The sequence below is a fragment of the Zophobas morio genome, unplaced genomic scaffold (assembly GCF_036711695.1).
Source record: "Zophobas morio isolate AGI-343-1 ecotype UQ-CSIRO unplaced genomic scaffold, CSIRO_AGI_Zmor_V1 ptg000054l, whole genome shotgun sequence".
NCBI classification, from domain to species: Eukaryota; Metazoa; Arthropoda; class Insecta; order Coleoptera; family Tenebrionidae; genus Zophobas; species Zophobas morio.
In genome coordinates this window covers 1,611,826-1,628,932 of record NW_026972159.1, presented here as the reverse complement: position 1 = coordinate 1,628,932, position 17,107 = coordinate 1,611,826, and the positions used below count along the sequence as shown (strand labels likewise).

The window sequence follows — 17,107 nt, the reverse complement described above, 5'->3', positions numbered from 1 at the left end:
AGTAAACGATTGCTGTCTTACTTGGACAATTGTTGAAAGGTGAATTTTATAAAAAAAATAAGTTATAATTTGTAAAAAAAGTTAATTGTGAGTAGGATTTAGGTGTCGAATTCCTCAAGAGACAGCTCCGAAATAATATTACATACTTTGTGCTGAATATAAACGGCACTCCTCGAATAATAAGCCCCTAACAAATTTATAATAATCCAAGAAAACTAAAATATCTAAAAATTCAAAAATTGGAAATATCCCGAAAATAAAAACGAAAGAAAACAGAAGTTATCTAAATATGTAATAGAAAAATATGGATTAATTCTAAAAACAAAAAAAAAAACAAAAAGTCAAAAAAATCGGAACAATTAAAAAATCCAAAAAACCCAAGAAAGTCAAGAAATGCAATAATTCAAAATATTCAAAAAATCGCATATCCAAAAAATCCAAAGAGCAATCATTAAAAAAATTAGAAAACAAGAAATTCAATAATCCAAAAAATCGAAAATTTTCCAAACACTCAAAAAATCAGAAAATGAGAAAAAAAAACAAAAAAACACAAAAAAATGGAATAAATTCAAAAAAACCCAAAAAAAACGAAAACCCCAGAAAATCTAAAAACCGAACAATCCAAAAAACCAAGGAAACTCAAAAAATCCAATAATTCCAAATCCGAAAAATGGAAAAAATAAAAAAATCTGAGTAAATAAGTTAGTACTTCTGAAGTAAATGTTTGATACACAAATAACTATTTTATACGGTCACTTAAAAGAGAGAAGAAACAAAAAAGAAATTTAGGAAAAAAAACGAGAAAAGAGGAAGAGAAGAGATACAAAAAGAGTATAGATGAAAAATGCGGCGAAAATAGAGTCTGAAAAGGAGACTAGAGAGTGAATGAATGGAAACGAAGTGGTACAAGAGAGAAACTAAAACTAGATTACACCGATATCGATAAAATGAAAATTAAAAAAAAATATCGATCTCAGTCTGGCTTTAATTTAGACTTAATATACCTAGTATTTTTTTAACAACACGATACTCAAAAACATGTCTTACATAGTAATCTCTTGTTGAGAAATGAGAATTTTGCAATTAAGCTTCGCCCTCTTGGCTCACGACGAATAAAAAAAATCATCCCAATTGAGCTAGGGTGGGTGGGCGTTGCTTATATTTTGCCTTTTTGTTTTCTTAATATACTCAGACATCTTTTCACAACGAAAATTTAAAACATTACTAGGTATATTAAGAAACAAAGGAATAATATAAGCCCCACCCACCCGCCCTGTCTCAATCGGGATGATTTTTTTTACCTGCGTGAGTCGTGGGGCGGAGCTTAATTGCAAAATCCTTGTTTTCCTACGAGGAGGATTTTGCAATTAAGCTCCGCCCTTTTGGCTTTCGACGAATGAAAAAAAATCATCACGATTGAGATAGGGCGGATGGGCGGGGTTTATATTATGGGTTTTTCTCTGAATATACCCGGTCATCTGTTTTAAATTTTTGTTGTGAATAGATGACTAGGTATATTAAGAAAACAACGACAAAATATAATATAATATATATAGAGAGACATCAAAAAGAAAAGAAGAGAACGTCAACAGAAAACGCAATCGCAAGAAACCTATCTATTAATAATTATTAAAACTTCATACCATCTCTGATAACAGGCAAAATCCGGAAGATTCAAAAATCCAAAAAGCAAAAAATCTCAAAAAAAAAGCAAAAAATCAGAGAAATGGGGAAACTCAAGAAATGCGATAATTCAAAAAATCGAAAATATCCAAGAAACCCAAGGACCTCAAAAAAGCTCAAAAATTCAAAAAATATAAAAATTCAAAAATTGGAAATAACCCGAAAATTAAAATTTCAGAAAACGAAAAAAAAAACAGAAGTTAATTAAATAATAGAAAAAAAATGGAATAATTCCAAAAACAGATAAACCGAAAAAGTTAAAAAAATCGGAACAATTAAAAAAATCCAAAAAATCCAAGATACTCAAGAAATGGAATAATTCAAAATATACGAAAAATAGAAAAATCCGATTTCAAAAATCAGAGGAAATAAATTAATTCTTCTAAAGTAAATGCAACCAATAGACGAATGTGCAATTTTCCAGTTTATACACTTTTCTGGAGTTTTGAACAAATTTTCTTTTTCGTATTTTTTTTTTGTTGGTTATTTTTAAAACATTTATGTCTTACTGGTTTATTATTGGTGTATAATGGCGTGGATTTGACCAAATAATACCCAAGGGCATTAAAAATAGTTGCTATAGTAACGTCAACAGAAAACGCACTCGGCTAGAAACCAAGAATTACTTATTGAAATCACGATTTCTGGTAACAGTCAAAAAAACCCCAAAAAATCCAAAGAGCAAATCATTAAAAAATTTAGAAAACAAGAAATGCAGGAAACTCAAGAAATTCAATAATCCAAAGAATCGAAAATATTCCAAACACTCAAAAAAATCGGAAAATGAGAAAAAAACAAAAACCCCAGAAAATCTAAAAAACCAAACAATCCAAAAAACCAAGGAAACTCAAAAAATCAATAATTCCAAGAATCCAGAAAATCCAAAAACTGGAAAAAAATAAAAATATCCAACATTCAAAAAGTCCGAGTAAATAAGTTAGTACTTCTGTAGTAAATGTTTGATACACAAATAACTATTTTATATGGTCACTTAAAAGAGAGAAGAAACATAAAAGAAATTTAGGGGAAAAAAACGAGAAAAGAGGAAAAGAAGAGATACAAAAAGATACTAGAGAAAGTTGAGATCTGAAAGAAAAAAAAAACTGACAACCGAGTGCTCTAGAGAGGCTAAAGCAGGCGAGACAAAAGCTTAAAAAAACAGTAAAACTAGGTGAAGATGAAAAATGCGGCGAAAATAGAGTCTGAAAAGGAGACTAGAGAGTGAATGAATGGAAACGAAGTGGTACAAGAGAGAAACTAAAACCAGATTTGAGAGATTACACCGATATCGATAAAATGAAAATAAAAAAAATATATCGATATCAGTATGGCTTTAATTTAGACTTAATATACCTAGTATTGTTTGAAGAACACGATACTCAAAAACATGTCTTACGTGGTAATTTCTTGTTGAGAAATAAGGTTTTTGCAATTTAGCGTCGCCCTCTTGGCTCGCGACAGATAAAAAAATCATCTCAATTGAGGTAGGGTGGGTGGGCGGAGCTTATATTTTGCCTTTTTGTTTTCTTAATATACTCAGACATTTTTTCGCAACAAAAATTTAAAATATTACCAGGTATATTAAGAAACAAAGGAATAATATAAGCCCCACCCACCCGCCCTGTCTCAGTCGGGATGATTTTTTTTACCTGCGTGAGTCGTGGGGCGGAGCTTAATTGCAAAATCCTTGTTTTCCTACCAGGAGGATTTTGCAATTAAGCTCCGCCCTTTTGGCTTTCGACGAATGAAAAAAAATCATCACGATTGAGATAGGGCGGATGGGCGGGGTTTATATTATGGGTTTTTCTCTGAATATACGTGGTCATCTGTTTTAAATTTTTGTTGTGAAAAGATGACTAGGTATATTAAGAAAACAACGACAAAATGTAATATAATATATAGAGAGAGACATCAAAAAGAAAAGAAGAGAACGTCAACAGAAAACGCGATTGCAAGAAACCTATCTATTAATAATTTTTAAAACTTCATACCATCTCTGATAACAGGCAAAATCCGGAAGATTCAAAAATCCAAAAAGCAAAAAATCTCGAAAAAAAAGCAAAACATCAGAGAAATGGGGAAACTCAAGAAATGCGTTAATTCAAAAAATCGAAAATATCCAAGAAACCCAAGGACCTCAAAAAAGCTCAAAAGTTCAAAAAATATAAAAATTCAAAAATTGGAAATAACCCGAAAATTAAAATTTCAGAAAACGAAAAAAAACAGAAGTTATTTAAATAATAGAAAAAAATGGAATAATTCTAAAAACAGATAAACCGAAAAAGTTAAAAAAAATCGGAACAATTAAAAAAATCCAAAAAATCCAAGATACTCAAGAAATGGAATAATTTAAAATATACGAAAAATCGAAAAATCCGATTTCAAAAATCAAAGGAAATAAATTAATTCTTCTAAAGTAAATGCAACCAATAGAAGAATGTGCAATTTTCCAGTTTATACACTTTTCTGGAGTTTTGAACAAATTTTCTTTTTCGTATTTTTTTTTTTTGGGTTATTTTTAAAACATATGTGTCTTACTGGTTTATTATTGGTGTATAATGGCGTGGATTTGACCAAATAATACCCTAGGACATTAAGAATAGTTTCTATAGTAACTTCAACAGAAAACACACTCGGCTAGAAACCAAGAATTACTTATGAAGTCACTATCTCTGGTAACAGTCAAAATCTAAAAAACCCCAAGGAACAAAATATGCAAAAAAATAAAATTAGAAAATAAGAAATGCAACTCAAAAAATGAAAAAAAACAAAAATACAAATTATAGAGAAAAAAACAAAAACCCCAGAAAATCTGAAAAATTCAAACAATCGTAAAAACCGAAGAAACTCAATAAATCCAATAATTCCAAGAATAAAAAAAAACAATTAAAAAAATTAACTCCAGTCCGAGAAACCTCAGTTGGTGCTTATACATTGTTAATAGATTTCATAAATCATTAATCAAAATTAATATTTTCCGTACACCTCAGTTTAACCCACTTGACGTGAAAAACTTATATAATTAGTAAACGATTGCTCTCTATTTGGACAATTTGTTAAAAGGTGAATTTTATGAAAAAAATAACTTATAATTTGTAAAAAAGTTTTTCTCTCTTATTCATGAAACCGTCAACACTGATATATTTCTCGTGAGTACGTTTTAGGTGTTGAATTCCTCCAAGACAGAGCTCCGAAATAATATTACATACTTCGTGCTGAATATAACCGTCACTCCTCGAATAATAAGCCCTAACAAAGTTATACCTAATAAATGTAAATTACATTACGCCAAATTAATTGGTACGCGAATGAATTCCGTCAAATAAAGAATAACGCTTAGTGCGGCCGTGGGAATTTTTTATTTACTTTATTCTTAGAGGTTGATTAAATTTTGTCTTTGGAGTAATTTCGTGCGCTCGCGTCATCTGCTTATTAATTTTTTCGGCTTCTCCTTTGCGGTTACGCTGCAGCTTGGAGGTTCTTTCGTGTTTTGCTTTTTTCGGTTGGCACCCATGTCGAAGAGGGGCGGTTAGGCGGCGTCCGCGTCTTACGTCGTCGCATTATTTGATTTTTTTCTGTGTTGTGGGGGCTTGGTGAGAGTAATAAGCGTGTTTTCTTTGTATTGTTTTTTCGTATTTGGAAATCATTTTTGTGGGGGGTTGCGAGGGTGGGCGGAATCGGTTTTTTTTTGACAAAGAAAACACGAAAGGAAAATACGGGGGAAATTATTTTGCACAAATAGATTTTTTTGTAAATAAGTGTATCGCAGTCGAATAAACGGAACAGAAATTGAAACTGAATGTACATACAGATGAAGTTTATGAATCCGTGTTGAGTTTACCCGCTGCGCTCGCACGAAGAAAATTCACTTTTTAAAGCTTAATTTCAGAAGTATTCAAGAGTTTTTTTTAGCGAAGTTGTTTGGGCTCAATTGTAATAAGCTGTACGCGGAATTATATCTCAGCGGTGCAATTCCCCAGTTGAAGTAAGGTGTGTTTTACAGCGAGTAGTGGGAACGCTTTGATCTGGTCCACAAGGTCGTAGCCAGTGCGTCGCTAGTAGTGTTTACAGCTAGTAGAAAAACTACTTCTATATTACTATATTACTTCAATTAATAATACTTGATGCCCTTTTTAATTTTTCAACCACAGAACCACAGATTTGTGATCTTGAAATGTTATATTATGTTGAAATAGTCCAAAAGAAAAATATATTTGTAATTAAACTATCGCCGCGACAGCACTGGTTCTAGCGTATGAGATACAATTCCGCGCGGTGGTAATAAGAAATTTCTAGGTTTAAAAAAACACCCTCGTAGAATGCGAGCACAGCGAGTCAGTAGTTCAAAAGAAAGTACATATTTTTTTTAATGAGCCTGTATATTCACTAAAAATAAATTTCAGTTTTACACTTCCGGAAGACAAAATAGACGTAATAAAAATGATATAGAAAGTGTAATAATTTAATTAAAGAAATATCATAATGTGTATCCAAGTAAATATTCTGGAAAATACGTATACAGGGTGTTCAGTGCTCTAATTCTGAAAAATAACTCATTCTTGGTTTACTAGAAGAAGTAATAATTTGATAAGAAAAAAACATAATGTGTGAACAAGTAAATATTTCGAAAAATATATATACATGGTGTCCAGTGGTCTAATTGTGAAAGATTACTCATTTTTTGTATACTATTGAAAAATTGTTTGAACATTGTGTGTAAATTCCTCAAGCTAAAAAAAAATTCTATTCACAAGGTATTTCGTTTAAAAACCAAAATTGAACTTTTTAAAAATAGAACATCCTATATATGTTTTTGTAAATATAAATTTTTCACAACTAACGAAACCAAAAATGTATCCGATTGTAGAATCTTTTGGCCAGCAAATTAAAAAAGTACTTTTTTATTTAAAAATTATACAGGGTGCTCCTAATTTTTGAATGAGTCTGTATATTCAATAAAACGAAATGTCAGTTTTAGACTTCAAGGAGGTATTGTAAACATATATACTGTATAATAAAGTTGATTATAGAGTAATAATTTTATTTAAAAAAACTGTATCAAACTAATAATTTTATTTTAAAAAAGTCACAATTTATATTCATATAAATATTCTGAAAAATATATATTTTTAATTAACTTAGTGCCAAATAAATATTTATTAAAAAGAGTCTCTGTAAAGTTGTTTGGGTTCTTTCGTTAAAATAAATCTCTAGACTTAAAAAAACACACCCTTAGAACTGAGCGCAGCGAGCCCGTTTAGATCAATATAGTCCCCAACTTTAGCAGACATTCACAAATATTTTTAGAATTCATCTTTTTTAGATAACAAAAAATTCTCATATTCATTAGCTTCTCAGGGGCCCTAACGGGTATTTTTTAATAACACCTAAACGTGCTCGCTGCGCTCGCATTCTTAACGGCCTTTTTTCGTATAATGCGGTTACGTAAGGCATAAAAAAAATATCAACCTATAGAATCTGTTGGTCAGTAGTTTAAACGAAGTACTTTTTTTTTCAAAATTATATAGGGTGCTTCAAATTTTTGAATCATCCTCTATAAGTCTATATTCAATAAAACTAAATTTCAATTTTACACTTCTAGTAGACAAAATAAACAAATGTAGCAAAGATGATATAGAAAGCGTAATAATTTGATTAAAAAAATATCATACTGGGTGTTCAGCCCCTCCAACTATGAAACATTACTCACTTTTCGTGTACTGCCAAAAATTATTTTCACTCTTAAAAACTTCGAGTATTAACTGTGAAAGAAATATTTGAATTTAGAAAAGGTACTTGGTTTATAAACCAAAGTTCAACTTCTTAAAAATAGTACATTATACAATTAACATACTTTAAATTTCGTCTAATTCTTGTCAAAATATAGCCGCAATTTTTTTTTTTTTTTTTTTTGTAGAGTTCGAATGGGAAATAATGGAACATAGGCTGTTAAAAAACTATTTGCTATTTGCTTATGATTTATTTCTTATTTCAGAAGAAAAAATGAGAGAACGGGTGGGTGGGCGGGGTTAAGTTTAACTTTTTCCTACAGAGTCTCTTATAAGCAAGGAGTAGCCCCACCTACCCACCCCTTCCTCATTGCAATGACCACTCTAAATATTGTTCAGTTCTATCTTAGCAAGTTTTAGCCCCGCCCACCCACCCGTTATTTTCTTAAAGGATATGTCATTTACCAAATTCAGTCTTATCACATCAAGTACTTGCCCCGCCCACCCGGCCCCTCTTTATTGCAGTGACCACTCTAAATATTGTTCAGTTCTATCTTAGCAAGTTTTAGCCCCGCCCAACCACCCGTTATTTTCTTAAAGGATATATCATTTGCCAAATTCAGTCTTATCATATCAAGTACTAGCCCCGCCCACCCGCCCTCTATTTTCTTGGAGGGTGTGTGATTTGCCAAAATCAGTTTTATCTTAGCAAGTACTAACCACGCCCACCCCCAGTCTTCTCATTCTAAGGACTAATTTTATTTGTGCTTAGTATAAGATCATTCATTTCATTCAGACTAGATAAAATGAATCACTGAAATTGAGGCGGGTGGGTGGGCGGGGTTAATTGCTATTTTTTGGTAGAGTGCGAATAGGAACTAATAGGACGTGAGCTGTTCAAAAAGCGCTAATCGTAATTTTTTTCATGTACTATTTGCTATATTATTTCAAAAGAAACAAATGAGGAAACGGGTGGGTGGGCGGGGATAAATTTATATTTTTCCTACTCGCTGCGCTCGCATTTTTATTGAGCTTTTTTAAGATGATGCGGTTTATAAGACATCAAGAAAATATCAACCTATAGAATCTTTTGGTCAGTAATTTAAAGGAAGTACATTTTTATTTCAAAATTGTATAGGGTGCTTCAAATTTTTGAATCATCCTCTATAAGTCTATATTCAATAAAACTAAATTTCAGTTTTACATTTCAAGAAGACAAAATCTACAAAAGTAGTAGAGAAGATATAGAAAGCGTAATAATTTAATTAAAAAAATATTATAATGTTAATACAAGTAAATATCCTGAAAAATATGTATCACCCTGTATATATTTTTCTCAATGTTTACTTGCATGCACACATCGATTTTTTTTTTAACAAAATTAGTACTCTTTCTGTCATCTTTACTAAATTTGTTTATAATGCCTTCTTAAAGTTTAAGAATCGAAATTTAATTTTATTGAATATTGAGACTGATTCAAAAATTTGAAGCACCATGTATAATATTTATAAATAAAAATGTACTTCTTTTTAAGCTGCTGACCAAAAGATATTATTGTATAATATATTTTTCGTTTCGTTAGTTGTGGAGAATTTTAATTTACGAAAATATATAGGGTGTTCTATTTTTAAAAAGTTCAATTTTGGTTTTTGAGCGAAATACCTTGCCTAAAATATGAATAAACACTTCTTTCAACTAGAAGAATTTAAATGAGTTTAATCAAAGAGTGTTAAAATAATTTTTCAAAAGTGCACGAAAAATGAGTAATCTTTTGCAGTTAGATCGCTGACCACCCTGTAAATATTTTTTTCCACATATTTACTTGCATGCACACTATGTTTTTTTTTTTTTTAATAAAATTATTAGACTTTCTGTAGAATCTTTATTAAATTTGTTTATGATGCCTTATTGAAGTCTTAAACCGAAATTAGTTTTATTGAATGTAGAGAAATCGAAAAATCGAAAATTGCGAAACTCAAATTGAAAACTCAAAAACTCGAAAAATTAAATATCGAAATTTTGAAAAACAAATTGGAAAATCGAAACACCAAGTTCGAGTAATAGAGAAATAAAAATTTAATAATTGAAAAAACAAATAATTTAAAAAAAGAAGAATTATAAAATTGAAAATTGAAAAACTGATTAATTAAAAATCGAGTAATTGAGAGATCCAAAAATTGTTAAAATGTAAAATTGAAAAATAAAAAAGGTGTAAGTTTGGAACATTGGATACCTTTAAAGACGAAAAATTTTGAATTTCGTATATTGAAATTGAAAAATTAGAAATCAAAACAATGAAATTCCAATAATTGAAAAATCAAAAACTGAAAAACCGGGTACCTTTAAAATTGAAAAAATACATAATAATTAAACTGAAATATCAAAAGCTTGAAAAATTAAGACTGAAGTTCTGAACAATTAAAATTAAAACAACTGGAAATTTGTAAAATTGCAAAATTGAAAAAATTGGATGACTGTAAAATCGAGAAATTTTAAAAATCGAGAAATTGGAAAATCAGATAATTGTAAAATACAAAAACGTTTAAAAATCAAAATTTTGAAAAATTAAAAATCAAAAAATTGAACTGAAAAATAAAAAAATTACAAAACTGAAAAATTCAATAATTCTAAAATTGAAAAATTAATAAACTGAAAATCTGCATGTAAAATTATTACTCTTTCTGCAGCATCTTTACTAAATTTGTTTATAATGCCTTCTTGAAGTCTAAAACCGAAATTTAGTTTTGTTGAATGTAGAGAAATCGAAAAATTGTAGTAAAATATAAAACTCAAAGATTGCAAAACTGAAATTGAGAAATCAAAAACTCGAAAAATTAAATATCGAAATTTTGAAAAACTATAAATCAGAAAATTGGGAAATCGAAACACCAAGTTCGGGTAATAGACAAATAAAAATTGAATAATTGAAAAAACAAATAATTTAAAAAAAAAAGAATTATAAAATTGAAAATTGAAAAATAAAAAAGGTGTAACTTTGAAAAATTGGATACCTATAAAGACGAAAAATTGTAAAAAATTACACTCAACGATCAAAAAGTTGAAAAGTTAAAGCTGAAATTTTCAACAATTAAAAATGAAAAAATTGTAAAATTACAAAATTGCAAAATTATGAAATTGAAAAATTAAGAACTTGCATAATGGAAAACCAAAAATTTCGAATATTAAAAATTAAAAAATTAGAAAATCAAAACAATGAAATTCCAATAATCGAAAATCCAAAAACTGAAAAATCGGGTACCTTTAATAATGAATAATTAAACTGAAACATCAAAAACTTGAAAAATTAAAACTGAAAATTTGTAAAATTACAAAATTGAAAAATTGGAAAACTCTTAAATCAAAAAATTTAAAAAATTGAGAAATTGGAAAATCATATAATTGTAAAATACAAAAATGTTTGAAAATCAAAATTTTGAAAAATTAAAAATCAAAAAATTTAACTGAAAAATCAAAAAATTACAAAACTGAAAAATTCGATAATTGTAAAATTGAAAAATTAATAAACTGTAAATCTGAAAATCCGCTCATAAAATTATTGCTTTTTCTGCAGCATCTTTACTAAATTTCTTTATAATGCCTTCTTGAAGTCTAAAACCGAAATTTAGTTTTATTGAATGTAGAGAAATCGAAAAATTGCAAAAATAAAAAACTCAAAAATCAAAAATTGCGAAACTGAAATTGAGAAATCAAAAACTCGAAAAATTAAATATCGAAATTTTGAAAAACTAAAAATCAGAAAATTGGGAAATCGAAACACTAAGTTCGGGTAATAGAGAAATAAAAATTGAATAATTGAAAAAACAAATAATTTTAAAAAAGAAGAATTATAAAATTGAAAATTGAAAAACCGAGTAATTGAGAAATCCAGAAATTGTAAAAATGTAAAATTGAAAAATAAAAAAGGTGTAAGTTTGAAAAATTGGATACCTTTAAAGACGAAAAATTGTAAAAAATTACACTCAACGATTAAAAAGTTGAAAAGTTAAAGCTGAAATTTTCAACAATTAAAAATCAAAAAATTGTAAAATTACAAAATTGCAAAATTATGAAATTGAAAAATTATGAACTTGGAAAATGGAAAACCAAAAATTTCGAATATTAAAAATTAAAAAATTAGAAAATCAAAACAATGACATTCCAATAATCGAAAAATCAAAAACTGAAAAATCGGGTACATTTAAAAATGAATAATTAAAGTGAAACATCAAAAACTTGAAAAAATAAAAATGGAAATTTGTAAAATTAAAAAATTGGATAACTGTAAAATCGAAAAATTTTAAAAATCGAGAAATTGGAAAATAGATAATTGTAAAATTCAAAAATGTTTAAAAATCAAAATTTGGAAAAATTAAAAATCAAAAAATTGAACTGAAAAATAAAAAAAAAAATACAAAACTGAAAAATTCGATTATTGTAAAATTGAAAAATTAATAAACTGTAAATCTGAAAATCCGCGTATAAAATTATTACTCTTTCTGTAGCATCTTTTTAAATTTGTTTATAATGCCTTCTTGAAGCCTAAAACCGAAATTTAGTTTTATTGAATGTAGAGAAATCGAAAAATTGAAAAAAAATAAAACTCAAAAATCCAAAATTGCAAAACTGAAATTGAGAAATCAAAAACTCGAAAAATTAAATGTCGAAATTTTGAAAAACTAAAAATCAGAAAATTGGGAAATCGAAACACGAAGTTCGGGTAACAGAGAAATAAAAATTGAAAATTGAAAAACTGATTAATTAAAAACCGAGTCCAAAAATGTAAAATTGAAAAATAAAAAGGTGTAAATTTGAAAAATTGGATACTTTTAAAGACGAAAAATCGTAAAAGAATTAGACTGAACGATCAAAAAGTTGAAAAATTAAAACTGAAATTTGCAACAATTAAAAATCAAAAAATTGCAAAATTATGAAACTGAAAAATTAAGAGCTTGGAAAATGGGAAATAAAAAATTTCGAATATTAAAAATTAAAAAATTAGAAAATCAAAACAATGAAATTCCAATAATCGAAAAATCGAAAACTGAAAAAAATATAATAACTAAACTGAAATATCAAAAATTTGAAAAATTAAAACTAGAGTGTTGAACAATTAAATTAAAAAAACTGAAAATTTGTAAAATTACAAAATTGAAAAATTGGATAACTGTAAAATCGAAAAATTTAAAAAATCGAAAAATTTGAAAATCAGATAATTGTAACACAAAAATGTTTAAAAATCAAAATTTTAAAAAATTAAAAATCAAAAAATTTAATTAAAAACTAAAAAAATTACAAAACTGAAAAATTCGATAATTGTAAAATTGAAAAATTAATAAACTGTAAATCTGAAAATCCGCATATAAAATTATTACTCTTTCTGTAGAATCTTTATTAAATTTGTTTATAATGGCTTCTTGAAGTCTAAAATCGAAATTTAGTTTTATTGAATATAGATGTTGACCCACCCACCCGCCTTCTATTTTGTCACAAGGTTTAATTTTGTTTGATATAGTGCGAATGGGAAATAATAGAACGTAGGCTGTTAAAAAAGGCGCTAATCGCAATTTTTTTGACATACTGTTTGCTTAAGATTTATTTCTTATTTCAGAAGAAAAAATGAGAGAACGGGTGGGTGGGCGGGGCTAAGTTTAAATTTTGCCTATACAGAGTCTCTTATAAGCAAGGAGTAGCCCCACTCACCCACCCCCTCTTCATTGCAATGACCACTCTAAATATTGTTCAGTTCTATCTTAGCAAGTTTTAGCCCCGCCCACCCACCCTTTATTTTCTTAAAGGATATGTCATTTACCAAATTCAGTCTTATCTTTGCAGGTACTAACGCCGCCCACGCACGCTACTCTCATTCTAACGATTTTATCTCTGTTCAATTCAGATCAATTGAGATTCATCTGTCATTCGGACTAGATAAAATGAATCACTGAAATAGAGGCGGGGTGGGTGGGCGGGGTTAATTGTATATTCTTTGGTAGAATGCGAACGGGAACTAATAGAACGTGGGCCGGCTGATTAAAAAGAAGTACATCTTTGTTTAAAAATTATACACAGTGTTCAAAATTTTAAATCAGCCTGTAGATTCAATAAAATAAATTTCAGTTGTAGAATTCAAGAAGGCATTGTAAACAAATTGTATTTAATGTTGAAACTCATATATGTGCTCGCTGCGCTCGCATTCTTAATGTTCTTTTTTGAAATAATGCAGTCTCATAAGGCCTGTTTTTTCGATTCGATTATAGTTGAGCTATTCCAGGAAACCGTTTTTCCATTAATTAAGTCATAAATAGTGTCATAATTTTATTCCGTTTAAATATTAATCGTATTAAATAGTGAGCAGCTACCATTTTCGTAACAACGAAAGCTATACATAATTCAACAAACGTCGATATAATAATCCCAGTTTACAGTTCCATCAATACTAAAATAATTACCTCATATGTCATTACTCCGCCATACCATAAAGACGTAATTACACTTACCATTCGCAAAAATAGCCGTAACATTAAGAATCCAATAAACCATGAACAGCCCGATTACAAGCAACTAACTATAAATATGTTTGTTTCAGACTGAAATCGCAAAACGCTTAAACGCAATTATCGCCCAAGTGCTGCCGTTCCTAAACCAAGAACATCAACAGCAAGTGGCTTCGGCGGTCGAAAGAGCGAAACAAGTAACGATGACAGAACTCAACGCCATTATAGGGGTTTGTAATTTTTTCCCTCGCCCATTTACCATCTAGTTACGACTTTTCCTCCTCCGAGAGACTACTTATATGTTTTGATTAGCCTCGTAGTTCTTGCAACTTGCATGATACTTTGGATTTGTTAGCCCGGTTTCAGCCAACGGCTGGTTTTGCGCAGTGAGCTGTGGCAAAATTTCATTCCCACGTGACTGGTGATCATTCCAAAGGCGAATAGAATTTTGCCATGTGCAACGCCGACGGTTCGCGGCGACCAGCCACCAATCTTTCAATATCATCACAGCGAACGTTTTTTTCTTAAAAAAAATTATAGCACCCGAAAACTCAGCTGGCCTGTGATGATTTTCAAAGAGCCATTTTAAAACAATATAAGTAGTGCCTACTCTTTCACCTCTAAATTACTTCCCGACGTTTATTTTTTTGGGTTTTGACGTACATGGTGTTGGTTTATATTGTTTTAATTTTGTGTGTTGTTGTTTCCAGCAACAACAACAACAAGGTCTTCAGCAATTGCTTGTAAGTAGTTCTATTAGCGTACCTTAGGTGGTTAAGTGTACAGTGAGTGGGAGTTGAGTTAATGCATGGCATGATCCGGCCAACCAAAAGTGTATTCAGATTTAAAAACACTTTTGTTTTTTATTAACACGTAACCGTCGGTTCCTCCGCATGACCGTAATTTTGGTAATGACTGTGTAATTTTATCAGCAACAGATCCACGCCCAGCAACTGCCCCATGGTGCCCACGGTCCCGGACTGCCCATCGGCCCGCACCCCGGGCTCCCAGGGATGGGTCCCGCCGCTGGACTACTGGGATTCGGCGCCGGTCTGGGCGCGGGAGTTCCCGGAGCGCCCTCGGGACCCCACGCCTCCGTGGCCGGAGGCGCGCACCCCCTTCTCAAATCTGCAGATCTCCATTCCAGGGAACCCGTTGATATTAAGCCTGGATCCGCGAATGCCGAAGAAAGACTGGTTAGTGCCCGAAAATGACTTTGTTTTGGAAAATATTACTAACGGTGAAAAATCTCCGAAATTAAAAAAAAATAATAAAATTTAAGAGGTTTACGTTTGAACGGTCTGTGAAAAACGAATTAAATTAGCAGCTATAAAATTTATTACACGTTAGAGTCTAAAATTGCGCTGTAAACACCGGCGAACGTTGGATCAGACAAAAGTAAACAAACCGAGAAAAAATATACAGGATGTTCAGTCTAACTGTGCAAGATTGCTCATGTCCTGTGTATCGAGAAGAAGTTTAACGCTGATTTAAAGGATACAGACTAAAAGTAATTATGTTCACTTCATTACAAGCTGTTTGGTTTGAAACTCATGCATAAATGTTACATTTATGTATAGGACACCCTATATATTTTTGTAAATTTAAAATTCCCCACAACTAACAAAAAAAATGTCAGACAATAAAAAGGCGTATATTTTTATTTAAAAATTATGCAGGGTGTTCCAAATTTTTTATTCACCCTGTATATTCAAAACAACAAAATTTCAATTTTAGGATTAAAAAAGGGCTGTAAATAAATGTGGTAATAATTAAAGAGTAATAATTTTATTTAAAAGACAGTCATAATGTAAATATTTTGGAAAAAATATATACAGGGTGTTCAGCGGTTTAATTGTGAAACTTTACTGATTTTTTTCTACTCTTGAAAAATTGTTTTAACACTGCTAATACGAAAAAAATCAGACAATGAAGATATTTTAGTTAACAGTTTAAAAAGAAGTGCATTTTTATTAAAAAATATATATATTTCCAAAAAATCTAAATCTCAATGTTTGAATTCAAGAAGGTATTGCAAACAAATGTAGTAAAAATGATTTAGAAAAAGTAATAATTTTATTAAAAAACCATTAATATGTAATCAATGTAATACATTTTCTGCAAAAAAAAATATGTATATACAGGGTGTTCAGTGATCTAATTGTGAAAGATTCATGTTTTTTCTTCTAACACGGCTTGATAAAACTTATTTAAATTTCTCAAGCTGATGAGCTAAAAAAGAAGTACGTACTTTTTTCGAAATATTGTACAGGGTGCTTCCAATTTTTTAAGCAGCCTTTATATTCATAAAATTAAATTTCAGTTTTAGACTTCAATAATGCATTATAAACAAATGTAGTAAAGATGATAGAGAAAGAGTAATTTTCGATTTTTCAGTGTTTCAATTTTTAATTTTTCGACTTTTCAATGTTCCTTTCGATTTTATAATTTTTCTTCAAATTTTCAATCTTTGATTTTTCAATTCCAATTTTTGGATTCCCAATTATCCGACTTCCCGATTTAAGGTTCAATATTTCAATTTCTCCAGTTTTCATCTTATTCTTTTTCGTTTTTTCATTTTTGATTTTTCAATAATTTTGTAATTTTTCCATTTTTCTTTATTCGGAAAGTTGAAAAATCAAAAAAATTGAAAATAAAAAAAACTAAAAAATCGGAAAAAATTGAAAAACTGCAAAATCGAAAAAGTGGAAAATCTAAAATTTGCAAGTCGATGAACTAAAGAAACCAAAAAATGAAACATTGGAAGACTAAATTTAAAGATAGACAAAATTTAGTTAATCGAAAACTTAGAAATAAGAAAATACGATTCGAATCGAAAAATTAGAAAACCCAAATTTTGTAAAAGCGGAAAATTTAAGAATCGTCTTTTTTTTTTTAGTTCTTTTTTTCCAATGTTTCTTTCGATTTTATAATTTTTGTTCAAATTTTCAATTTTTGATTTTTCAATTCATGGATTTTCCAATTTAATTTTTCTTTTTTTGGATTCCCAGTTATCCGACTTTCCGATTTCTTTAAGTTTCAAGATTTCAATTTCTCAAGTTTTCAACTTATTCTTTCTCGTTTTTTAATTTTTGATTTTTCAATAATTTTGCAATTTTTTCATTTTTCTTCATTCGGAAAGTTGAAAAATCAAAAAATTGAAAATCAAAAAATCGGAAAAAATTGAAAAATTGATAAACTGGA

General features: G+C 29.3%; 1 protein-coding gene across 2 annotated transcripts in view; it reads left to right on the top strand.

Annotated features, from left to right (window-relative positions):
- Positions 1-17,107, top strand: part of LOC135142770 (protein groucho) — a 176,801-nt gene that overhangs the window by 129,843 nt on the left and 29,851 nt on the right. The window contains exons 5-7 of one of the 2 annotated variants that reach the window (XM_064074515.1): positions 13,996-14,133; positions 14,614-14,646; positions 14,836-15,099. In XM_064074515.1, the coding sequence (XP_063930585.1) occupies positions 13,996-14,133; positions 14,614-14,646; positions 14,836-15,099 (435 nt within the window). The remainder of the gene's footprint in view (positions 1-13,995; positions 14,134-14,613; positions 14,647-14,835; positions 15,100-17,107) is intronic. The other variant, XM_064074516.1, reaches the window with a different exon arrangement.